The sequence below is a fragment of the Lingula anatina genome, chromosome 2 (assembly GCF_051362555.1).
Source record: "Lingula anatina isolate TDL-2025a chromosome 2, LinAna3.0, whole genome shotgun sequence".
In the NCBI taxonomy this organism is placed as follows: domain Eukaryota; kingdom Metazoa; phylum Brachiopoda; class Lingulata; order Lingulida; family Lingulidae; genus Lingula; species Lingula anatina.
Window position 1 is genome coordinate 6,613,816 of NC_141768.1, and position 24,396 is coordinate 6,638,211.

The 24,396-nt window shown below is 36.1% G+C and overlaps 4 protein-coding genes across 4 annotated transcripts; 1 reads left to right on the top strand and 3 right to left on the bottom strand.

The window, feature by feature from the left end:
- Positions 1 to 469: 469 nt before the first annotated feature.
- Positions 470 to 8,655, bottom strand: LOC106171768 (IgGFc-binding protein). The gene is made up of 6 exons (XM_013552235.2): positions 8,427 to 8,655; positions 5,213 to 5,382; positions 4,620 to 4,860; positions 3,885 to 4,235; positions 3,422 to 3,586; positions 470 to 3,281 (listed from the first exon to the last, which is right to left on the bottom strand). The coding sequence occupies exons 1-6, from the start codon at positions 8,491 to 8,493 to the stop codon at positions 2,521 to 2,523; spliced, it is 1,755 nt and encodes a 584-aa protein (XP_013407689.2). The 5' UTR covers positions 8,494 to 8,655; the 3' UTR covers positions 470 to 2,520.
- Positions 8,656 to 10,816: 2,161 nt separating this feature from the next.
- LOC106171767 (actin-1) lies at positions 10,817 to 13,221 on the top strand. The gene is made up of 2 exons (XM_013552234.2): positions 10,817 to 11,029; positions 11,839 to 13,221. Exons 1-2 carry the CDS (start codon positions 10,904 to 10,906, stop codon positions 12,841 to 12,843), a joined length of 1,131 nt encoding a protein of 376 aa, XP_013407688.1. The 5' UTR covers positions 10,817 to 10,903; the 3' UTR covers positions 12,844 to 13,221.
- A 760-nt stretch (positions 13,222 to 13,981) lies between these two features.
- Positions 13,982 to 18,951, bottom strand: LOC106171744 (uncharacterized). The gene is made up of 8 exons (XM_087004901.1): positions 18,578 to 18,951; positions 18,035 to 18,116; positions 16,541 to 17,808; positions 16,251 to 16,346; positions 15,874 to 16,005; positions 15,577 to 15,632; positions 15,196 to 15,271; positions 13,982 to 14,961 (listed from the first exon to the last, which is right to left on the bottom strand). Exons 1-8 carry the CDS (start codon positions 18,591 to 18,593, stop codon positions 14,480 to 14,482), a joined length of 2,208 nt encoding a protein of 735 aa, XP_086861027.1. The 5' UTR covers positions 18,594 to 18,951; the 3' UTR covers positions 13,982 to 14,479.
- A 174-nt stretch (positions 18,952 to 19,125) lies between these two features.
- Positions 19,126 to 23,692, bottom strand: LOC106166973 (transcription initiation factor IIA subunit 1). Its single transcript, XM_013545634.3, has 9 exons — positions 23,516 to 23,692; positions 22,699 to 22,800; positions 22,209 to 22,425; positions 21,876 to 21,940; positions 21,466 to 21,565; positions 20,910 to 21,052; positions 20,572 to 20,700; positions 20,119 to 20,208; positions 19,126 to 19,725 (listed from the first exon to the last, which is right to left on the bottom strand). Exons 1-9 carry the CDS (start codon positions 23,534 to 23,536, stop codon positions 19,618 to 19,620), a joined length of 975 nt encoding a protein of 324 aa, XP_013401088.3. The 5' UTR covers positions 23,537 to 23,692; the 3' UTR covers positions 19,126 to 19,617.
- Between the last annotated feature and the right edge of the window lie 704 nt (positions 23,693 to 24,396).

Genomic DNA, 24,396 nt, shown 5'->3' on the forward strand with positions numbered 1-24,396 from the left:
CATCCCACTTCTTTCTTTAGTTGTTGATAGGGTTAAAACTCTGAGTTAAGTTCTTTTGTACCAAAAACATTGGGTGCTTCATGTAAGTTTTCAGCTTCGTCTGAACTATGGGGGTTGAACGGTAGTTGAATGGTAGTTGAGTCTTGATATTTTGTTTTTCATCGTTTGCAAAGACAACAATTACACTAAAAATAAAATCTGCACGGAGTAACTACATATCTTGGCTTTCTTCGTCCCAAATGTGCACATAAAATACGGCACAGGTGCTAAATTGTGACATCTAGTGAGCCTTTTAATGTGTTATTATTCCACTTTCTTGATATTTTGCAAGAGAATTGATTAAATTTATTAACTTTAAGTTTTATCCGACTTCGTATTCCGCGCATTCTGAACTATGTTAAGTTATAGAAACGGGTTGTTTCAAATCCACTAGGAATCATTTGAAATATAACGCACAAACAATCGTAGCTAAACACTAGACCTACTTCGGTATTTATTTTTTTAATCTGCATATGTATCACATCATAAAGCAATAGAGTACTACTGAAATCTATTATCGTTTTAAGTGCAGGTGGAAATATTAAAAGAAAGACTAGAAAACAATTTAAAACAGGTGCAGTTTACATAGCTAAAATGTGTGCACAAAATGTGATATGATATACACTGTTGCATTGAGGAAGCAACGCTTACTCCTTTTAGGTATAATTGCCAACCACAATTTGTATAGATGTTTTTACCAAAAGTTAAATTTTGACATGAGATTCTTGTGTGGTTTATGAGGTCTAAATTGAAAAAAGTTTGACGAGGACGACCTGTAAGTTTGATTATGAAAATAGCACGAAAAGAGAAAAAGTTGCTCCTTAATACAACAAAATCTTGAAGTTATATCAAACACTCAAAAACTAATATCAGAAAATGAGATCAAAATTAAACATTTAAACAAACAAGCAAAGTTGGTTAAATTGAACTACTAGTATGTACAGCATTGAAATATATGATTATCATTTTCATATCAAAACAAAATTTGACCAATTAAAAACTCGTATTAATTAATATCAGCTAAAAGAGGATGTTCAATTATCAAGTGAAGTATTTATGAAAATACAGTGGCACATATAAATATCGATGAAGTCAAATTCATTTAACAATAAATGGTCCCATAATCAATACTTCTTGTTTTCTTTTCGTTGAGTTCAATTTTAATTACGAGAGCACCAAACGATCTTATACTATACCTACATTCACAAGCTATTGAAATCAACGATAACTGCTGCTTGGTGAAAAAATTATACAGAATTTTCCGTGTAAATGTGTCACGTATGGTCTAAATGTATTTTCGGTGTTTGATATAAAAATACTTTAAAAAGTCTGTTGGTCGAAAGAATCGACTCTTAATTTAAGTGCCACACTGATCATCCGTCTACTACCGAGATCTGGATCCATTTATATACAAGTTATTATAATTCCATCTATACCTTTACCTTAAAAATGCATTTGCTAAATTGCCCGTCGTTCCTTAACTTTTAGCTTGTAAATCAAAAGTAAGAAATGTCATAGGGCACCATGGAATTTCCGGGCCTTAATAACCTCAGATAACAGTCGCTGCCTGTCATTTCTGTCACCCCGTGGGGAATGCGTATATTTTCGCCCAATTACATATTAAAGTTACGTCTGACATAACTCCAACTGCTTTATACGTAGATACTGACGCGGTCGGTCTATTTACTGTTTTCTAATAAGTCTATTTGGGTTCTCCCGCTCGTTTTCTATACGCATATCACGATGCGTTGCCCATTTGACCAACCTGACTTTTGCAATGCCACTTTACAATTTTAAAACCTAAATACTGCTATACTATAATACGTGAAACAATAAATGTCATCTCTAATATTCTGTTAGTGCTTAATCTATTAAATGTAAGTTTGCTGTCACAATTTCTACAATTTTTAAATATTTTCTATCTAAAATAGTACTCTTTACTAGAGATCACAAAAAGGTACCTCACCTCGAGTTTAGACACATTTTGTGTTTGTGCAACCAATGAAGGAGCTCTTAAATAAAAAAAGTTTATAATATTGATAACGCTAATTCGCTATATACATTATAATTAATCTGGAAGCAGGTATTTGATTTTTTCCCTTTTGGTTATTTGTTTTTTGTTGATAAAAAATAAAAAATAAGCAATTTTAGTTATTCTGATATAGGTATTCAAGCTCTCTGTCTGAAATGTTTCATAAATACATTGAAATCGGTGTTTAAGAATTTACTGTGATAGACAAAATATTAATGAATACATAACCTCACCCGCAGTATTCCGATTGTCGCATAAATAATTGGTGATATGTTTATTTGAACCGCCTTTGGATGGAATGTAAATTCATACTAAATCGACATCATAGAAAATCAGTCTGGTCAGTTTCAAAGAAGCGGCTTTGATAAATTTGAACGTTTTCGTTAACTGTAAAAAAACTTAGAAGGTTGTCACGTCTTTTGTTCTATTGAGTTCACTCGTCCTCTGATTTACCAGGCTTCAGCAGCAGGGGGATTCCCGGGAGGACCTCCTGACTCCGGCACCAAGGCTTGCTGTTGATTATTCCCTCTCTTCTTTCTGTACAACAGGTAGAGAAGAATACCAAGGGCGATTAGCGCCACGGCGGGAATACTGGTACCTAGCGCAATGGTCACAGTCTTTCGCTCCTCCTCTTGCTTCCGTGCAGCGAATTTGATGTCAAAATCTGTGTTGTCATTATTTCCGGGTACCCACTTTTCTCCCGAACCATAGGCAAGATCTTCGTCTATAATCCCATCGCCATCGTCATCAACACCGTTTGGAATTTCTTCGTCGATCCGCCCGTCGCAATCATTGTCCTTACCGTCAGCGTAGTCGGGGCTTTTGCTCTTTATACAACTGTCCCCAATGGAAGCCAGACGGGTGCCGGCTGGATAGCCGTAGGACTCTTGGTTTGTCATCCCGTACAAGAAAGCGGCGAACGATACTATTGGGGACTCGTGGTAAAGGCTGTGGGTGCCACGGCTGACTGCAATGGTGTTTCCAGAGTACTCAGTTCCGGCGATAACAGTCCAGTTACCGACAAACGCGTCCTCCTTGATGGGAGAACCGTCAAGGACAAGGCCCTTTATTTCTGTAGTTTTGATGACAATGTTGACGAAGTTTTTGTATGATATGTAGGAGCTTTTTACGGTGGCAAATGTATAGGCTCCGGAGAACTGTTCCACTGGCGGTAGGTACATCATGAAAGGATCGGTGTTGTCACTGTACGCTAAAATAAATTAACATCACTTAATTTTTTTACTCTCTCTCTTTCACTATTTTTCTCTTAAACTCTTTTATACAGAAGATAAAACTTAGAAAATGTACCTAAAATTCGTAACGGAGCGTGATAAAATAAATAATTATTACCAGTCTTGCAGAGCTGATTGATCAAAATGGCGTTGCTACTGTGGATGTACAAAAATTCATCAGACGCTACATCGAGATCTAGATACTGGCCCTGGTCGACTGTATAATTGTGGACAGTTGTGTTGACGGTGCCCCGGACAGAAATGACAGTGTTTTGTTTGCTAGCTGCAAAATTCAAAATGCATAAATATAAATACACACGCACATCCAATATGAGTAAGAAACCGTCATCTATGTTAAAATGATATAAATTATCACAACCCCATGGTTAATCAGCCATTTTTTTTTTTGAAGCATGTCGCTGAAAAAGGACCAATATACAGTATATATCGTTGACGATGCTAATATATATTTGTATATCAGTGAATATAAATATCAATCATAATATAAAAGGTGTTAATGTGTTACATTATTTTTGAACTCAAACATATGCATGCACCTTTTCCTTTCCTTTGAAACTTACCAATTATGCGGAAAATGTCTCCGACTTTCCTCTTAGCGATAGGTACGGTCACAAACTTCTTTCCCCAAGTGCTGACAGGGGGGATCATCTCCACCAAATGATCCGAGCTTGTCAGGAATCCAACCTTGGTTCGCTTGTTTCCAGACGTGACGGCAATTGGTTTGGTGGAGATGATCTTCGTGCCGGTGAGATCGGCCTCGTTTTGGACGTGGAAGGTCTCGTATTTATCCAATGACACCTGCAATGTGCTACCGTCAACATAGGTTCTACCGTCATACGAAACGCTGATGTTTCTGTTATCATTGGGGAAGGTAAAGGTGACACGCGTCCCGTCTTCAACGGCAACCACACCTGAAAAATTAATTCACTGGAAATGTGTCCAAATGAAGGAAACGTTTTGTTTTTGTTTTTGTTTTTTTTTTCACTGAAAGTCAGTATATTTTATAAGCTCATTATCTTGCTGTTGTTAGTAAGCTTAGTAGGTTGGCCTGTTCTAGTATGAAAAATACAATTAAACAAATCCAATGAAATGATAAAAGCCAATTTGTCTGCCCAGAAAATCATATGTTTTACCTGAAATAACCTGTGGGCCATGGCGGGTTGTCTATTAGTCAACATTGAAACTTATGCAGGGCTTACAAAAATAATAGAAATGTATAGGGATTGCCGCATTGTGGAATTTGTAACTCTGTATCTGTATTGATTTAAAAAATAAAACAGCCATCAGATCGTTACCTATTTGCGGCCCAATATATCGATCTTTCTTGGGCCAAGATGGCGCGTAATACTGTGTCCCTAAAATATCAACTGGGAGGCAGAGGAAAGCGTCTGTGCTGAACGACCCTCTGTTGGCTCCGTACACGATTACTTCACCCGTAGCCTCGATCAGAATGCCCTTGTTTTCCTTCTTGGTTCCCTTGAGGCGCAGTCGATTGTTCAGTGTCACGGAAGTGATCTCTCCTCTGGTCACCTTTACCTGAGAAAATAGATATTATTTTGTTTTTTAATATGATGAATTTAATTTGACATTACTAACGCCCTATCTGCACGGAGAGGCGGAGAGTAAATAATAAAATAATAAGAGAACGAATGAACAAGAGAAAGAGAGACATGAAATGTTTTTACATGTACCAATCGTCACCATTAAACCATTTTGGAGTTTGGAATTCGACAGAATAATGGTCGGTAAATACCAGAGATTTGACACCTGGAAATGTGTTACAAACTTTGCACCGAATTCTGTAAAGAAGTTCCTTTGGGGTCAATGCGTCTAAATCTTCATAACTACAAACTGTTAAATCAACAATCGGTAGTTATTGTATACGTACCGTCTTTGGTTCGACGTGAGGGCGGGAGCCTCTTTCTGCGAGAAGTGGGGCGCTGACTTTTGCCTCAACCACTTTTTCCGTAGTGGTCAGGAACAGTTCCACGGGTTCGGTAGAAGGATCGTTGTCTTGAAATAAGACGACAAATTTCTTGCCCTTGTTGTCAGGAAAATCTGTATAAAAAAAGATGTCGTTATTAAGCTGTGCAACGATTTTAGTAGCTGGCGTTTTCGGGTTTGCTTTCCCTATCTGATACATTAAGTGTGACCTGTTTTCAGGGCCGTGGGCTGCAAGGGCGTTTGGGGGGGGGGGGGGCAACCTCCCCCTGATTTTTTTTTTTTTTTTTTTGGGGGGGGGGAGGGAGGAGGTTTTTCTTTAATGGCAACCCTTCCCTTCCTTCCAAAGCATATAGTTAGAAGCACTGGGTTAGTGGTTACTTTGAAATTATGCAAAAATGGATAAAAGAATCATTTATCGTTTCAATTTGTTTTTCTTTTTGCCATTTTCGAACATTTTAAACGTACAAATGATATGTAGAGGTGTAAGTGATTATATCTAAGATATCTTACAAATATTTTGTATGTGCATTTGTCATCTTTATTTTACTTCAAAAAAATAATATATAAGATGTGAGGGAAAGCGTTAATTATCCCGCCCTAAATACAAGAGTTTTTCGTGGAACAACAAGCAGTATACCAAAGAAACCCTAACCCATCAATAATGTCCCCACTTTACCCCCTAGAAAGTCCCACGACGGATTTTCACTTTAAAAACCACTTCTTAAAGCGATAACATGCTTTTTTCGGGGAGACGGAAGAGTTTTACGCTTGTGTTCAGTTACATAACGAGTCCTAAGTGCAAACAACAAGGCATAAATCGCAACCCGATCCCATCTTGTATTCGATTCTGTGATCAGTTACCATGTGAAACGAATCATGCGCGTCTCCGTTGCCATAACACGGGTGACCCTTCGGTCAACCTTGGTCTCAAGGGGAGTTGGCGAAGTGACAGCAATGTTAAAACAACGTGTGGTCAGAAGTCCACAACTATTACTAATGCGCAAGTTGGCCTCGGTTTGCTTGTCATAAACGTTGATTTTTTTTATTCTTGTATGTATACGAAAGTGGCTACGCACCATTACCATAATTGATATTTGATGCAACTTTATCCTGCCCAGGTACTAATTATAAGAACATCTGTTACATCTTGTTTTTATGCCTTTTCCTTATATGTAAGAAAACAATGATGGGCAATAATATATGTACATGGACATAAATGGAAAGAAATAGGAAAGGGAGCGCATCTTACGTTCCCTATAAAATAGCCAACGTGATAAAAGTCACGTTCACGTTGTCATAATACATGTATGAACAGTGATGAGAAAAGAAAACGATTCACGGTAAATGCTATGCCTCGCACGAGTGAATGATCTTCAAGCGAGTAAGTTTAAGAAATAAGGTAATATCAAAAATAAATGAATGAATGAAGTATAAAAACCTTAACTCAATTTGACGTGAACTCAGCAATATATGAAATAATCAGGGCACTTTACCCACTAATCTAATAAGGGACGACTGCACCCTCCTGAGAAGGCGATACGCTGCTGTCGAGTGAAACAAACCTTGACTGTTGGTGTCCGCAATCCAGGTCGATCCACGCTTGACAAAATGTCTGGAAAACATTGCGTCATTCATTTTTTTTTTCTTCTCAGAATTACCTTCACGTTTGTAAATTCCATTGACCGTAACAGCATAGAGCACGCATATTCATAAGTAAGCTAGGGCAAATACGTATTTGGCCACATTTTTTTCAGGTATAGGGATTTGACCTCATTTTAGGTGACTTCCTAAACATCTAAAATATCACTATCGAACATAATATTTTAAAATATTAAATACTAAAAATAGCATTCTATGTTTTTGAATAAACTATAATAGAAGTGGTACAAACGCCTGTAAATTCATTACTAGCATGAGTAGACCAAATCACAAAACAACAATCACCAAAAAGTTTATGAGCAATCACTACAAAGTTTGATATTTATGTTACTACAACAAAGTACGTGTACAGGATATTAGCCACAAAAAAAATTAACATATTATCTTGAAATTTTAAAAATCAAATAAGACCAGTTAATTCAGATTGTATATTTTTCTAGACATAACTGTTAACACTCAAGAAAAAACTCATATAGTTAAAAGTTCAGTACTCTGAAAATTGTTCTTGAAATAGCTACTAGATATTACAATAGTTTATTCACACAGCTTTCGAGGACAGGAATAACTGCCCATCGCCATCACCATCGCGCCCCAAAGTAAACTGTGGATGGAGAAAAATACTAGCCACAAATGTGTACACAGCCGAGTTAAATGTCTTGTATCGAGAAAACGAATTGTGCAGCAGAATTGTTTTCCAGATGTGAATGAAATTAAAGCATTATTATTTAGACAAATTGCGTTCAAAGAACGCTAATGTGTTTGGCGTAAAATTGCCGAAGTCAAATGACTCAATTTGGGCAAGAAATGAGCGTCCTGAGCAATCGTTCAGATAAAATTTGAAGAGAGATAAAAAGCAAAAAATCCCCAGACACAACATCTAATCCCGAAATCCTTTCACTGTTTTACATTTCGCAAGTGTTTATTTCGACCAAAGCGTGAACTTATGTGATGCTGGGAGTTCCAAGTCCACGGATTCCTTTGCGCCAAGCTCACTCTCATTAAATCGTTAGCGATACTTCTGGAAATCACATTACAGCTTTTGTTCCTTCCATTCTTTTTATCGTCATTCGGTTTTTCTTCTTAAATTATTTAGTCAAGTAAAAATGAATTTACTCCCTTGGAAAAAGTAACCGCGAGTCCCTTTGTTATTAAACTATGGTCTTAAAATTGTTTTATGAAACATATACTATGTTTTTGATACAGGAAATGCTCCGTCTACCCTCAAAGAAAGAATTTCAATATATTATTTGAAACATTTAAATGCCGTCTAAAGGCATTGAAAATTATTTGACCGACGAGCTCATTTTCAAAGCTATAATCAATATATGATTTAATACAAATTTATCTCGTTAAGAGGCTCTTTGTAAATTTGTGGCAGACTCGGTTGCTATGAACGCCATGTGTGCGAGATTGAGTTACTTTTAATTTCTAATTACGAGTAAGTCCAAAGGAGAGGCGCGAAAGTTTATCACATACATTTGTCATAACAGCCTACTTACCAACTGCAAGACAAGAACATATCCCCACGGCTAATAGACAAATCCATGCGTCTCTTCTGTTGGCCATTTTTGAAGCGTGTCCTCCTTTGGCGCAAGACTGTGTAGCAATGATCGAGTCTGTGGTTTCTGGTATTTGTCAAGGGTATTTGTATAATGAACGTGCCGCGGTCCACGACCGGAGAGGCCAATGTGCGCAGAAACCAAGCTCAAAATGTTCGTAATTGAATATTACAAAAATTTACTTCTGTTGCCATGGGAACGCACAACAAACTTTGTAGACCTCTACTGAGAAAAAACGACCCAGCTGTCAAACTCTTGTTAGTTTGACTAGCAGACCGTTTCCTGGGCTTGCTTTCACCAGAAGGTTCCGACGAAAAGCATTAAATCTGTTGTTTCCAGAGTTACAAATAATTTTAAAATACTGATTGTAAGTAATGAGTAAACAGCTCCAAATGTTTGACATAATGTGATGCAGTGTTTTGAATGGTTTATGAACAAAAAACAAAAAAACAAATTTCATAATGACCATCATATCTTTGCTGTTCTGCAGCGTCCTTTTAAAATTTACGGTGTTTTGCCTTATTGGTATACATAACACTCGACACAAAATTACATTTTTAACATTCCAAATAGCATTATATCACCACTCTTGGGAAATCTCTTTATTTTCTAAGACAGATTTATTACAACTAGTGATATTCTTCGCTTGAACAGCATTTAAAACTTGAACAACTTTTAATCGATATGCCCAACATGACGAAGAGACTAAGTACGGGTACCCTGGGCGTCAGCGTACCATTTTACCGTTCAGAATTGCTCACGATTAAAGTTACAATAATAGATTTTTCAGACAACAGCAAAAAAATAAAAAATAAATAAAATAAAATAAAATAAAAACTTATATCACCACAGTCGGGGAATGGAGCTCTAGGTGTTAGTCTCAACAGAAACGATGGAGCAACTCCCCCTTAACTCTAGGCCTATTTGCCGTTACTGCGAAAGGAATACAGAGGAAGGGGGTGGTGGACTAATAACACGCCTAAGTAGAGGCTACTGCAACTCGTATTTGTCTAACCCATTATTGTAACTTTTAGAGCAGAATATGGCTGATGAAATTCTTTGATGTTGACATGGACAAAATTGCGATATTATATCCAAGGTGTTGATGACTAAATTAAGTTCACTGAAGCGCGGGATCGGTTCGGATGACACGTGACAAACGTGAATCGATCCTGATAATCAAGAAGGCGCATTGTGGCCTCTGTCTTTCTCCTTTCTCTATTATTTGTAAATGAAATGTTAGCACATACGGCCCTAGTTAAAACAAGAACATCCTTTAACAAGTTATCCATACAACTTCTTGCTTGTTATGGAATTGCCAAGAAGAGTTTTAATTTTTTTTCAAAAAAGTAGGTAGTATGGTAGGTCTAATCACAACGTATTGTAAGGTGAAACCAATGAGGTCTACAAAGCTACGGATATCTCAATTCTGAATGAAAAGAGTCCCCGTTTCACGATAAAACTAAATAAAAACAGGGAATGCATTTCGTTTTCAAAATTTTATAGTAACCTACAGTATAGCCGTCAAAGCACCAGTCAAACCTAGGGCCTGTTTATGAAGTCTTTTACAACCGGACGTAAAAAACTCTCATGATTTTCTTACCGTTCATATTAGCCTACTTGCAACTGGCCAAATAAATTTCGCTGTGAACAAATATTGCTTTTGAAATTACAAAAATATATATCAGTTACGGCTAAATTGAAATAATCATAATACTATTTGTAATATTATCAGGGATACATCATTATATCTTGGAGTTCACATACATGTAGGTATACGTGAATTTAAGGAATGGTGACGAAAATGTCATTTTAAAAACATTGATGTGGCCTCAACCCCAACTAGCCTATAGGCAACTACGATAATTTTCATCGGTATGAATGAAAATCATATCTCATCCCTTGAAATTAGGCCTATGATTGTTCCTGCAGTCAGATTTCGTCGACCTCCTTTTTTAAAACTAGCAGTATTATTACATGTTTTTGTTACTTCCCATAGATCTATATTAGCAACTTTGCGCAAAGTAGTCACAATCCTCGGTTTAAAGAATTTAAATTCAAAATTTATGACACACAAATTGCATTCATTGTCTGCAATTCTTATAAAAATAGGTTTAAGTCCTCCCGGATACAGAAAAAAACTTTTTATTCGTCCGTGTAGAAAGTCTAGATTTTTAGTGAATTTTACTTTTATTTCTCGGATTTGCGGCCTGGCCAGGTTGCAGTTGCAGTATCTGTATGTTCATCAGTTGAATTCCAAATTAGGAATTGCAATTCCATATTTGGTTGCCCACGTGATATCAGTTCTCAGAAGCAACTACGTCACGCACGCGGTAGCTCACTTGAAGTTTGAAGAAAAAGAGTGCACGAACGTTTTTTTTCGATCGGTAGTTTTTTATAAGGAGCGACATTTAGATATGTGTGACGACGAAGTTGCCGCAATTGTCGTTGATAATGGCTCTGGCATGTGTAAAGCCGGATTTGCTGGTGATGATGCTCCACGGGCGGTTTTTCCGTCCATCGTTGGCAGACCACGCCACCAGGTAAAGAGATAAACCTTGCAAGAAAACATGATATCAAATGGAAATTGGACTATTCGATATTCCTATCATAGATTAATAACTGTTAGACTAACCCTTTATATAATTCTACCTTTGTAAAAAGATTTGGGTTTGTGCAAGAGTATCTTGTTGATGTTCAGTTTGACTCCAAAGTAAGACAGTGGTCTCTCAGATAGAAAGAAACACAAAGAGGAACCATTTTCTGCTTACTTGGGCTGATGCTGCATTCACGTTCGGATGTTTGAAAATTCGCGTCGTTCAAAATCGCAGATATTCCGTATTGTGTTAGGATGTGATCCCAAGTCATCAACTGTGTTCGTCTCCTCTGGCACAATACAACAAGTGATTAACAGTAACAAACAACTCGATCGTAGGGCAGTTTTAAAAATTATAACGTGACTTCAAATGCATGCGAGTTGAAGCCTTGAAGGTCTCGTATACGAATGGAATACTAAAGTGATACTTAGTATCATTCAGTCAGTTTTTATCATTGAAATATAACTGTTTTTATAAAATCTTGAAAATCTTTGCAAAACATTCATAAGTAAATTTGTAGCAACAAATAGCAATGTATTTGAGAAGTAGTTGAAAAGTTTGATCAATTTGGAGATTTTTGAAGTATGTGAAACGAATTTTTCAGCCCATTTTTAAGATTTGGAGAGTGGGCAATATCTGTCATTTTTTAAAAAAAGTAATACTAATGTTGCATCTATGAATTGTTTTGTATTTATTATGAGCATTATCTAGGCCACATTTAAAGATTATTAATTTAAAAATTTCTCCCTCTTTAGGGTGTGATGGTTGGAATGGGTCAAAAGGACAGCTATGTTGGAGACGAGGCTCAGAGCAAAAGAGGTATCCTCACCCTAAAATACCCCATAGAGCATGGAATTGTAACAAACTGGGATGACATGGAGAAGATCTGGCATCATACATTCTACAATGAGCTGCGTGTGGCCCCAGAGGAACACCCAGTTCTGCTGACAGAGGCTCCCCTTAATCCAAAGGCCAACAGAGAAAAGATGACCCAGATCATGTTTGAGACCTTCAACTCCCCCGCCATGTATGTTGGTATCCAAGCAGTGCTTTCGCTGTATGCATCTGGCCGTACCACTGGCATTGTATTAGATTCTGGAGATGGTGTGAGCCACACTGTTCCCATCTATGAAGGCTATGCCCTGCCCCATGCCATCCTTCGTCTTGACCTTGCTGGGCGTGACCTGACAGACTACCTGATGAAGATCCTCACAGAACGTGGATATTCCTTCACTACCACAGCAGAGAGAGAAATTGTTCGTGACATCAAGGAAAAACTGTGTTATGTTGCACTTGATTTTGAGCAGGAGCTGGCAACTGCAGCACAGTCATCCGCCTTGGAGAAGAGCTACGAGTTACCAGATGGTCAAGTGATTACCATTGGAAACGAGAGGTTCAGGTGTCCAGAGTCCATGTTCCAGCCTTCTTTCATTGGCATGGAAGCAGCTGGAATCCATGAAACGTGCTTCAATTCCATCATGAAGTGTGATGTGGATATCCGTAAAGATTTGTATGGTAACTCTGTGTTATCTGGAGGGAGCACTATGTACCCTGGAATTGCCGACCGCATGCAGAAGGAAATCACTGCCCTTGCCCCAAGCACAATGAAAGTCAAAATCATTGCTCCACCAGAAAGAAAATACTCCGTATGGATTGGTGGCTCCATTCTTTCCTCTCTGTCAACCTTCCAACAGATGTGGATAAGTAAGCAGGAGTATGATGAGTCTGGTCCCAGCATTGTGCACAGAAAGTGCTTTTAACTGCTTATTCAGGATTGAAATGGTCAGAAGCACATGCACAGTCTGAAGTCTTTGTTTTTCACTAGGAGTTGACATTTTATTTAACTTTGTTAGGTGCATGGCAAAAAAAGCCAAACTAAATTCTGAAGTTATTTCGTTATTTTATAAGCAGAAATTGCGCCTTTCAAAATTGAAGTATAATCTTTGCTATAAATCTTTTAATATTGCTGTTTTAAATTGTTATGCCAGTTTATTGTCTGATAAGTATTCAGGTATAATAAATTAGTGATGACAGAAATTATTAGAATTTCTTTCATGATAAACAGATGTTTAAACTTGTTAAAAGTACTCTTGTTAGAGGTGTGAAGGTAAGTGTGTTAATAAATGACTTGAGACAAACCTTTTCTTCCATTAGTTTGAAAATAAAGTGAACTTTCTGACTGTAAACCATTTAAAAACTTTACATCATAAAATTTATAACTTCATTAGTTAAATGGAAAATTCATTTAAAACAAGGTTTTGAACCATGTGAACTTCTTTGGTGAAAGTTTGCATTCTTAAGATGAATTAAAACATTTACCACAAAGCCCTATCAAATGTCCCAAATATAGTTTTAAATAGCATCACTTAAATATGTACCAAAGGGCAAGGTTTCATATATCCTGAAACTATTATAACAGATTTTCTGCTTACTGTGCAATATATAACCTTTTGGGCAACTGATTTGAATAATTGTATTTTGGCATGTGCAACGCCAACAGTAATGCACCATACCATATCAGACTTTGACAGACAAATTGGAGGGATTTAAAAAAGGTCCAGAAATTTGAAGAAGGGACAGTTTTAAAACTTTGAGTAACTAAATTGTGTTAGTGTCACTTGAGTGGTAAAATTAACTAGTGCGAGTGGTTTATAAGCGTTGTAGGGTATCCATGCCACTTCAATAAATTGCTCATTTCAATAAATACTTTTCATCCCAGAGGATTGATATGAGAAGACTAGTGCCAATTTGTCACATCTTAACATCCTATTACATGCCATAACAAGGGCATTTTGTGTTACATTGTGGACAACACATCCAGGTGAGGAACATATCAACTGGAAGACCATACTTTAAAACCAATATTTATTTGACTTCAGCAGTTTCATTTTTTAATAAAATACTTTTGTACAAGGCAGCTTTCAAATATTAAATATTATAATTTTAAAAGCAGACTTGGTATTGCATGCTAAGCAGTATTATTATATACATTCAATTTTAACAATACAATTTTAACATTTATTGTATTACAATGCACTGTGAAATCATGATCTTAAAATAATAACATTAAATATCTTTGTTTCTTTGCTCATTATAGGTACATAATGTTTTTAGTAGTCAAACACAGTGTAAATAAATACACAAAAAAAATTGTAAATGACAAAGAAAAATATTTTGCTATGTCCACAATGGAGATATTCACTTGACAGTCACTATAGCTTCAAAGTAAATGCATCTTATTTGATTTAAACTAATAATGGCTTTAAGTTATAATAATAATAATAATAATAATAATAATAATAATAATAATAATTACTCATTAAGATCGTATCTATGAGCAAAAATCTCTCATCCTACGGTGAATTCCAAGAATTCAACAGACAGTTTTGCAAAGTTTTAGTGCAACTCCATGTGATTTTCAATGTAATCCTCAAGTTTAGCCAAGCAGTCCAGCCTCTGTATTTTCCTTAAATCCTGCTTAAGCTGCAGAACTGTATAGCCATTAAATTCTAGAAGCTGCCACAACTGGGATGTGGGACTGGGAATACGAAAATTAGAACGAATATACTGAATCTGCCTATTCTTCACTTTGTGGATGCTCGCCAGATGGCGCCAGTCTTTAATGAGGGGCTTCTCTGGATCCAAGTACTGTTCTAACTCATGGAGTAAGTCCAATGGCAAATCAGCTACCTCCAGCTGGTCATATTGTTCCACTTTTGACTTCTCACAAGAAGACATTTTCAACAATGAAGTGGAATCATCACTTGACAGATCCATGTTGTTATGTACTATGTTAGTCTTGGTGGTAAATGTGCCACTGTTTAAGTTGGATAACTGGCTTTGGCTTCCTACATAAAAATCTTTTTCAGGAATAACATCTGAAAGCAAAGTTGATTAAACTGACAGGTTTTCATATACACTGATAATAATGGCAACTCCATTTACAATTTGTTTAAATTTAGTTTTCTATATTTTTAAAGTAAAATCAACACTACTGGGAACATATGTTATTGGTACTGACATATAAAAATATCTTCTGAATATGATCCTAATTGTTTCTATTGTCAGAAGTGAAAATTAATCTTAGGAATAGCACATGAATGAAAACTTACTCTGAGCACTATGGCATTGACAGGTAGAGGGCACTGGTGCAGCAGCCCCACCCTCTGCAGCCCATGACCCTAGTGGCTTTTAGGGAAAAAAGAAAACAATGAAGGAAACATCCCATGATAAGAAGAATAAAAAAGAATCGTATGAGTTTGCAATATTTACAGGTAAATATCATGGTACATGTATGTCTTATCTAAATAAGCTGTATGCTGCCTGATTAAGATAACAGAACTGTAGGCAGCAAATCTAATCATTCTGATGTTTCACTTAAAGCAATGTAAATCCCGTCCCACTTTGAGCTTATCTATATCAGATTGCCTGCTAAGATGGGTCAGACATGGTTAGATCAAGACAACTTGACAGGAAATTAAATTAAGACCTACCTCTCTCACACTGCCTCCATTTTCAGTATTTTGCTTCTTCATATCATCCTCAGCAGCTATAGATACAAGGTATTTATTAAAAAGATTGTACAAATTGAATGCGAGTAAAATATAAACTGTTATTTTTATGTTATGCTATGATTTCCCCTTTATAATCACCTTGGAGATTTTCAGTTTGCAACAAAAAAATAAAATTTGTGTTTAATTTATTACTTATTTAAAATGCTTCATTTGAATAACAATATCTTATATCAAAAAAATTTTATACCCAAACCAAAACATGAAAATAAGTTGTACCTGAAGTTAGGAGAGTTAAATTTTTGGTGTCCACTGACTTGCCTACAGCTTGCTGATCTCTATTTACATCATAACCACTTTCCTGTGATTTCTGCTGGCCAAATGACCATTTCTTTAGACTACCGGAGTCATCTGTCAAAAAAGAAATCCATCACAATCATTTTTCTATCAATCGATGTACCTCAACTGAGCTTTCCTTACCCTTGATAATAATGATTCAATCATAACAGACCAATAACAACCATTACAACTCTCACAACTTACAATGTTTGTATTCATGTTCTCCACATTTTCTTCACACTGGTGTGACATAATCAGAAAGTTCAATGTTACATATTTATCAATGTTGTGACAACCCTCACCATATACTAAATTACCTTTAGGGTCACTAAACATAGGTTCTCCAGCTCCTATTGCTGAAACTCCACATGATTTTGAGCTTTCTTTCACTGGGTAAGCTTCAAGGTTTGAGGCTAAAAACAATTTTTTTTCACCAAATATTATACCAAAGTTAAAATTATTCATAAAAATGATCAAAATGAATTTCCCATTTCCAATTTATCCATTTTTTCCAAGGCAACACCACTTTTTATCATTAAGCCAAATATGACTGATTAATGAATTCACAGCGTTTCATAATGCTATTATTTTATTTTAAGTGTCTTACCTCCAACACCACTCTCCATTCTCCTCATTTGGTTGCTTAAGTTCTGAGCCACAGCTCTTGTAGTGGTATTCATACTGGGGATGCTATTTACAATGATGTAGCTGGCCCCTGGAGAAGGTGAAACATTCTTATTTGCAAGGCAAGAATGTTGATCTGGACCTATGCTTGGGTATTTACTTGTCTGTTTCAAACTGTTTTCTCCAGTTCTGTTTTCACCATCTAACTCAAGCACAGAGTTATGAGCAAAATTTGACTGCCCCCGAACATCACTTTCTGTTGCCGGTACTCTAGCTTCTTGGGTGGATGCAATGTGTTTCACACTTGGCAGCTCATTATCAGAATGAACCGAATCTTGCGTAGCCCCATAAGCCACCATTCTTTCCACCATGTGGATATCCACCTGTGGATTCTCAGTTCTTGGTTCAAGAAAACTAGACGGGATGGCCAGTGGTTGCTGTGGACAGATTTGCTGCCTTCCTTCAGTTTGGCTCAACTGAGAAAAACAGGGCTGTACTACAAACACATGTTTTTCAGCCGAGGCTGGATCTCGTACAACCTCCATATTGGCCACAGACTCTGGGTGCACAATCTCCATTGTGCCTTCTTCACTACCTCTAATAACACACTGATGAGCCCCTCTTCCCTTAGAACAAGAGCATGCCTCTCTTCTTGAAATATGATAGTTTGGCAGAGACTGGCAACGGCTCCTTTCATTTTCAAGCACATGATGGAAATTTTCTTTTCCAGAATGGTTGCTTTGAAGCATAGTTTGTTGCATGAACGCCATTCCTTCTTCAGCACTCTCGTTAGCTGCCCCATACAGAGGAACATTAAATAGAGATCCTGACATAACAGCCTCTCTAGCACTAGTAATATTTTTAATACTTTGATTTACAGCATCATCTCTGGTGTTTGTCTTATCATGGCTACAAAATATATGGCTATCAGGACCCTTCTGTCTGATTTGATTTACAGCATCATCTCTGGTGTTTGTCTTATCATGGCTACAAAATATATGGCTATCAGGACCCTTCTGTCTGCCTGTAATTCCCTCAGCACCACAAACTACCTGTTGTGTGTTTCTTACAGCTGTAGCATCTGTCTCTCTCTCTGGTTCAATGTTGCCAACTTCACATTCATTATTTTCACATGAAGATTGACCTCTGAGGGTAGACCTTTGATTTAGTGGTTCTACCTGGGAAGATGGCCGAGAGTGGCACAGTCTCCGGCTGCAGTGGCAGGATCTGCTTTCTGGTGCACTTAGGAACCTGACAACGACAGCATTATTTAAATCAATAAACAAATTGAAGTTGAAACTCCTACATACAAAAACATTTGTTATTTGAACAGCTTCAGCTTTAATGTCTCTCTATATTTAAGTTACAAAAGTATTTTTCTTGGATCAAGATTAAGATTAGATGTGCAATACAAACAGGGCTTCAGAAGTTTTATGTGCAAAAGAAGACAATGGAAAATGAGTTGCATTTCATTAACCTGTGTGTGTCCACAGTTTCATCATTTTCAGTGGGCTCCTGGAGTGACCTAAAGATACCTTCAGAAATCTTCGGATTATGATCTACAAAACAAAAGTAACAAGGGTGCTTTCTGTAGAGTTATATCAATAATCTGAATATATTACAATCTCACATTTTTGGCCTACCGGTTAATGCGTCCATGTTCGGTCCACTTTATCATAATGTAACAACTATTTACCAACCAATAGCTCCTCGTTCCAAGAATACTATACCTATTTTTGAAAAATGAAGCATAAATGTACATACAAAAAATGAGCCACCGACCACGAGATTTTCTATGATTAATTCAAAACGTTGATGACGCCTGAAAATCTGTTCCAATACAAGAAAACATCGTCATTCAAAGTGCAAGCGTCCGCAAATGCTTCTTTGAACAATGTCATAACATATATATATATGGCCTGGTTGTCCTGGCAAAATGGAGACTAAGACGCACAGTAAAACCAATTAAGCTTAGATGTATTTGCACGAGAAAAAATATATTTTTTTGGGGGATACTCACTCGAAATGGCAGCCATTATTTTTCTTCATGGTCTCAAATCGAGGTTGGTAGGGAAATCCCCATGACGTCATGCATCGACTGGCGAAAACTTAAAACTTCATGTAGGTTCCAATTTTAGCAGATGGTTCTTTTTTCATCATTCCGTAATTCCGATTCTATAACGTTTTTTAAACAAAAACAATTGATTTTCCACATGACCAAAATTCATTATTTAGGGACGTCCTAGTAGGCCTGAAAAATCTCATCGATTTTAAAGGTAATCTAAGACGTTTTCACGGTATTTCTCAATACGCTACCCTTCATTTATCTCACAGTTGCTGTTTTTCAGATCAAGTAGTCTTGTGGCAGTCTTTCCAACTTGGGTTGTACAGACACACATACCGAAATTTACATTTGAATTTTTATTATTTTTTTTATTTCTTTGTTTTGCTAATGTTGATACACTGCTCTGCAGTGCATTTTTTAACAAATACATGTCACATCTATAGCATTTTCAAGTGGGTTGCTTAATAAAGTACAAAAAGACAGATTCAATAAAGATGATTGGATCACAGGACAAAAATCACGATTTTAATGACTGACAAGATATGAAATAAACAAAGTGAACATTGCCCTGTTGTCATATGAAGCATTTTCAGGAATATGCAATTAGAGGTACATGATACCTGTGTCACCGTTTTTGATATAATTGTATTGAAGAATATATAGTCCTTGGTAACATTCATCAACATGAAAAATTCAGTTTTGATCCTTTCTATATGGCATTTCATCTTATAAAATAAAATGTGCATGTACATGCATTAACGTGAACTTAGCAGTTTCACCCATATATAAAGTATAAAAAATTCTTTTTTTCAACAACTTCAGAGATGGAAATTTCTTTGGTACAAGTGCATTATAGCACATATGCATTATATGGAAAGTCATCAGGAGATAAATCTCAATAACCAGCTCTTGACCCTCTCGGTGACCCTTCAAATTCCGAGGAATTCCACCTGCCCTGCAAAGCACAACCAACAAAGAAGCATGATCTTGTAATATCACCATTCAGCATCTCCTGTGGCTTTTTGAAATACATAGTCTTTGCCATTGAGATTCATAATGCCATCTTTTAAATGGAATTTCCATCTGTTTTTGGCTCTGTTAATCTGAAAAAGGTAAAAATGGTCATCAATTTTAATAAATGGCAATAAGTAATACATATATCTATCACTATCACTTTTTCACTATGACGTTTTACTGTAACTCATGTATTTCCACAATGTTGTGGGAACAACTGTCCTCATTACAATATCATTTCAATGTACAAATGTTATGCATCTTTATTTAAAGCAAGCCAACTAATGCTAACAAAAAAGTTTAGAAGCTCGTGTACTTAATAACTACCTGTAATAAACTGCACCTGCTGTGGAAAGACACAGGTGATGGCAACACATAGTCACTACTGTGTCTGTACATAAGAAGAGCATTTTATAACAACATGTTTAATATCTCAACAGCATGTTAGGCTCTATCACCCAAATAATAAATCTGAAACTTACTTTATCATACTGGCATACTACAACATTATCTGTTTCAAACAACTCTGTAGGGTCCTCTTCACTCACATCATCACCGGAATTTAAAGGCTCCTGGAAAAAAAAAAAAAAAAAAAAAAAAAAAAAAAAAAAAAAAAAAAATTAATGTATATATTAATCAAAATAAATTTAAAAAATGCCTCCTTTTTAATTAGATATTTCTATAAAATTTGAAATAGAGCTTTATAAATCCAAAAAGCAACCAAGGTACACTTAACAACTATGTAAGTGAGAATTAAATTTATCCTTTTTTTTTTTTTTTAAACAGAATGAAAACCTTACAGGTATAAAAAACATCATAAATTTCCTCAAAGTGAGTACTGCTTATACTGAAAATGATTTACACATTTCAGAAAAAGAAACAACTTATTTTACTTCAATCAATACAAACATATCAAAGTTAAATAAAAAAAGTACCTCTTCCTCTCCCTGATACTCATTCTCCTCATCTTCCTGGTCATCATCATCATCATCCTTATCATCATCATCATCTTCTTCAGAGCTGGTATCATTAGCACCATCCAGCTGTAGTAGTGGGGTTTGACTCTGTGAACAAATATACATACATGATCAAGTATTCTTCCTGTGCTGGGATGAGTATTATATACCTAAGATTTTTATGCAAAACACATAAGAGGAAAATCAACTGCTTATATTATTATTATTATTCTAATATGTGAAGTCTTCTGTATGGTCAAATGTTGCAGAGGAGAAGATACTGTGGAACGGTCCTTTAATATTGAACCAGAAGTCACCTGTTGTCCTGATTGCACTGGTACTGTCTGTATATGTTGTGGATTTACTGTTGCAAACTGTGGCTGCGTTGTTAGAACTGGCTGTCCTGTAGCTTGGGCCTGTGGCTGGGCAGCCTGCTGGATTGCTATGAACTGACCAGTACCTAAATATAAAGATACTCATTTCAGAAAAGATTTTAAAATAAATGAATAAATAAGAAAAACATCTAATGCAAAAATGTATATATTGGGCAATTTCTTACTGCTTGTTTTTAGATTTAAGAAAATGAAACATATCAAAATGTCACTAAATTATTAGTGCCAAGGTTAAAATACCAAAACCAATAATGAGTTTTGCAGAGAGTTCAAATATAAACATAAACAAAACAAATGTTTACATGCACTGACCAAAACTCTGTAAGAATTGCAAAGGTATATCTAAGCCTTCATCTTCAAACCTTTTTTTATTCATATTTCATGCTCTATTTTCTAATCATTAAGTTACTGTGTGACAAAGCTCTCCAAAAATATAGCTTCCAGTCAGCATTATGGTGCACATGACAAACTTTTTTCTTACTTGTCTGTTGGAGCGTGATTCCCTGTGCTTGCAAGGCCTGCAGCTGCTGTTGATATAAAGGTACTGGTAATGCTATGGTGGCTGCTGCAGCTGCATTGCTCTGAAATAAGGATATAAAAATAATAAATATTCTTATAATTCACAACTTAATGTCTGAGCCCATAAATTTACAACCCCTCCCCTAAAAAAATGTATCTTTTCACAAATTTACATCAGGTGATACAATTTTATGTTGTTGAAAATTATTTATTAGTGAACTATATCAAAGTGCTATACAAAGACCTTAATTTGCCAATTACTTAAATTTCTTTTGTGATGTTTACATCTGAAATCATACTTGTAGAAGTTATACAACACTTCATCAAGTTATGAAATTATAAGCAAAAAATAAAGACTTTCAATCAACTTACAATGTCTAATGTTCCTCCTAAATTTGTGAATAGTGGAATCTGTATGGTTGGTAAAGCTGTTGCACCTAAACACATATGAAAGATTCTTTGACACTTAATAAATAAAATATGAATTTAAATAACAAGGATTAACTTTTGCTACAGAAAATATTTACATGTGGTTAGCATTTCAACGTTTGTAACCACATAAAAAATTTTTTTACATCAACACAAGAACAAATGTAAGACTGGAAATAGGAACAATCTCCATAACAGTGCAGTGCAACAGTAACCCCAGTGGTAAACAACATTGGTCTGAAACAATCTTATTTGAAGAAATTGTATAAATGTCACCTTGCTGCGGCTGTTGTTGCGGTTGCTGCGGCTGTTGCGGTGTCTGTTGGCGAGGTTGAGACTGCTGGGGGACTTGTTGGACATGGATTCTCTGCTGGGCCTGCTGTTGTTTTGGCTGTTGTGGCTGAGCTAAAGCTGCAAACTGCTGGAGGTACTGGTCGTGTTCTGCAGGCATCCCTTCTACTGCCTTGGACTGGTACAGTTTGCTTTCCCATAGCTGGTACAAATGTTTTCAATGTAGAAATGTTTAAACAAAGCAATAACACATCCAAAGTAAAACATGAATTGTTCAAATACAAAATAGCCAATGTAGATCTTGGTTACTACATGAAATTACCCCACTAGAAAATTACATTTCATAAATCATTCATAAATTAGTTGCAATCACCTACATATGAATTATAACATTAACAATATTTGCCTTTTTTTAAATATCCTTTATTATTATTATTATAAACAGTGTAGACTATTAAAGATAATCTCTGAGTACCTGTTTTAATTCTTGTAGAACTTGCTCATCCACCCCTTCATCCAGAAATGCTTCTCGGACATTGTTAATCACATCATCAACCACTGACCTGTATAACTTTGGCTAAAACAAAGAGTTCATGTGAGGTAAAGGTTGGTGTACTTAGCACAATATAAATACCTTTACATCTGAATGAAAAATACTAGAATATTAAGCTCAGAATCAAAATTGAACTTTAACAACACAGATTTCAATTGAAAAATTCCTTATTTTTTCCGTTTAATATTTACTTTTCACATATGAAGAATATCCAAGTTAATGTATGAAATAAAAAAAAAAACCAATCAATGTATACCAATGCGCATATTTACAACAGATATGGCCTAAATTACTGTCGTTGTCAATATTACATCCGATATTATATCCCAATGAACGTAAAACTCAATGCATACTGCAACTTTTGTATTTATGTACTAACAGCATCAACGCCACTTCACTGTAAAGTTAATGGACTCGCCGGCGTTTGGACTCATCCAAAGTGCTGGTTTATATGTAGCCGAACGTGAGAAACTCGAAATACAGGCAACCTTATCATTTTCTTCTCCAGTCCATTCATGAATACGATCGTTTCAATTTGATAACAGATAATATAAATATTGTAAGCGCGTAAACTACGTAAAGACAGGCTACAAATGTTGAATGAATAGATAATTAAACATGCATGTGTTTCAGTCAAAGAAAGCCATTAGCCGTATTTTGCTAGAAGTTCTACGTCATTTTAAAATAGTACCCTTTCATTACCTACAAAAACGTATCTCTTTCGTGCACATCTACTTACCACTGGGTTCTGTGACGACATGACTTTCTTTTTATGAGAAATTATTCCTTAGGTGTTGGGTTTCTTCTAGCAAGTGGACTTCACCGAAGCCAGCAACTTCTGCCACTGCCTGGCTTTTATACACATAATATAAGCAGGTGCCCGTATAGGGGGATAGGGACAATTGAACTATTGACGTCATCCGAAGATATTGCTCTAATCACGCGAGATTTGTTACGAGATGTAAACAAATACACGTGTGTGTGTGTGTGTGTGTGTGTGTGTGTGTGTGTGTTATAACAGCAACACTGAGAGTAAACACGTGTTATAAAGATATGAATTAGCTAATAATGACAAAGATGCCTTCAGGAAAATGTCAGGTAGCTTTGTGCACAACAAGAAACGTGAAAATGGACAGATTTTTCTTTTGGAGGTGGGGGGGGGGGGGGGGGGAGGCCTTATCTCTTGTATTGTGGAGAGATATCCAGGGTACTGTACATGTATATGTACCTGTCAAATATCCAGCATTTTCACATCTTATGTAGAATACAAATAGATAATAATTATAAAATGATTAACATGCAGACTCTCACTGACTAATGTTGTTAAAGAAGAGAGAGAACAAAGACTAACCAATGTGCACGTTGATGTCTACTTTAGAACTACCATATACCACCATAGTAGTTGTCTGTTTCTGCAGTACTTGCATTAAGCTGAAAATTTTCATTTGCAAGTGCTCATCTGTGTCCATGATAAAGGTATGGTCTGATGCAAAACAAAGCTATTTGGCTTAAAATTCAATAGTTCTTAAAATATATTGAGTCATATGTTACAAAGCTAGCTGGCAAAATTGAATGACTAGGATTTTAATACATAAAATTATAAGTTCTATGGGGTTATAA

Bases quoted from the DNA above. Each gene is read 5' to 3' on its own strand.
- LOC106171768 (XM_013552235.2), bottom strand. From the start codon at position 8,493: ATGGCCAACAGAAGAGACGCATGGATTTGTCTATTAGCCGTGGGGATA. The intron at 4,861-5,212 runs GTACGTATACAA...CTATTTTCTCAG, and splicing joins CTCACGTCGAACCAAAGACG to GTAAAGGTGACCAGAGGAGA. The intron at 4,236-4,619 runs GTAACGATCTGA...TTAATTTTTCAG, and splicing joins ATATATTGGGCCGCAAATAG to GTGTGGTTGCCGTTGAAGAC.
- LOC106171767 (XM_013552234.2), top strand. From the start codon at position 10,904: ATGTGTGACGACGAAGTTGCCGCAATTGTCGTTGATAATGGCTCTGGC. The intron at 11,030-11,838 runs GTAAAGAGATAA...CTCCCTCTTTAG, and splicing joins TTGGCAGACCACGCCACCAG to GGTGTGATGGTTGGAATGGG.
- LOC106171744 (XM_087004901.1), bottom strand. The intron at 15,272-15,576 runs GTAGGTCTTAAT...TTTCCCTAAAAG, and splicing joins ATGGAGGCAGTGTGAGAGAG to CCACTAGGGTCATGGGCTGC. The intron at 14,962-15,195 runs GTAAGTTTTCAT...CTTTGCTTTCAG, and splicing joins TCAATGCCATAGTGCTCAGA to ATGTTATTCCTGAAAAAGAT.
- LOC106166973 (XM_013545634.3), bottom strand. From the start codon at position 23,536: ATGTCGTCACAGAACCCAGTG. The intron at 21,941-22,208 runs GTGACATTTATA...ATATGTGTTTAG, and splicing joins GCAACAACAGCCGCAGCAAG to GTGCAACAGCTTTACCAACC. The intron at 19,726-20,118 runs GTAAGTTTCAGA...TACCTTTTTCAG, and splicing joins TAGTATGCCAGTATGATAAA to ATTAACAGAGCCAAAAACAG.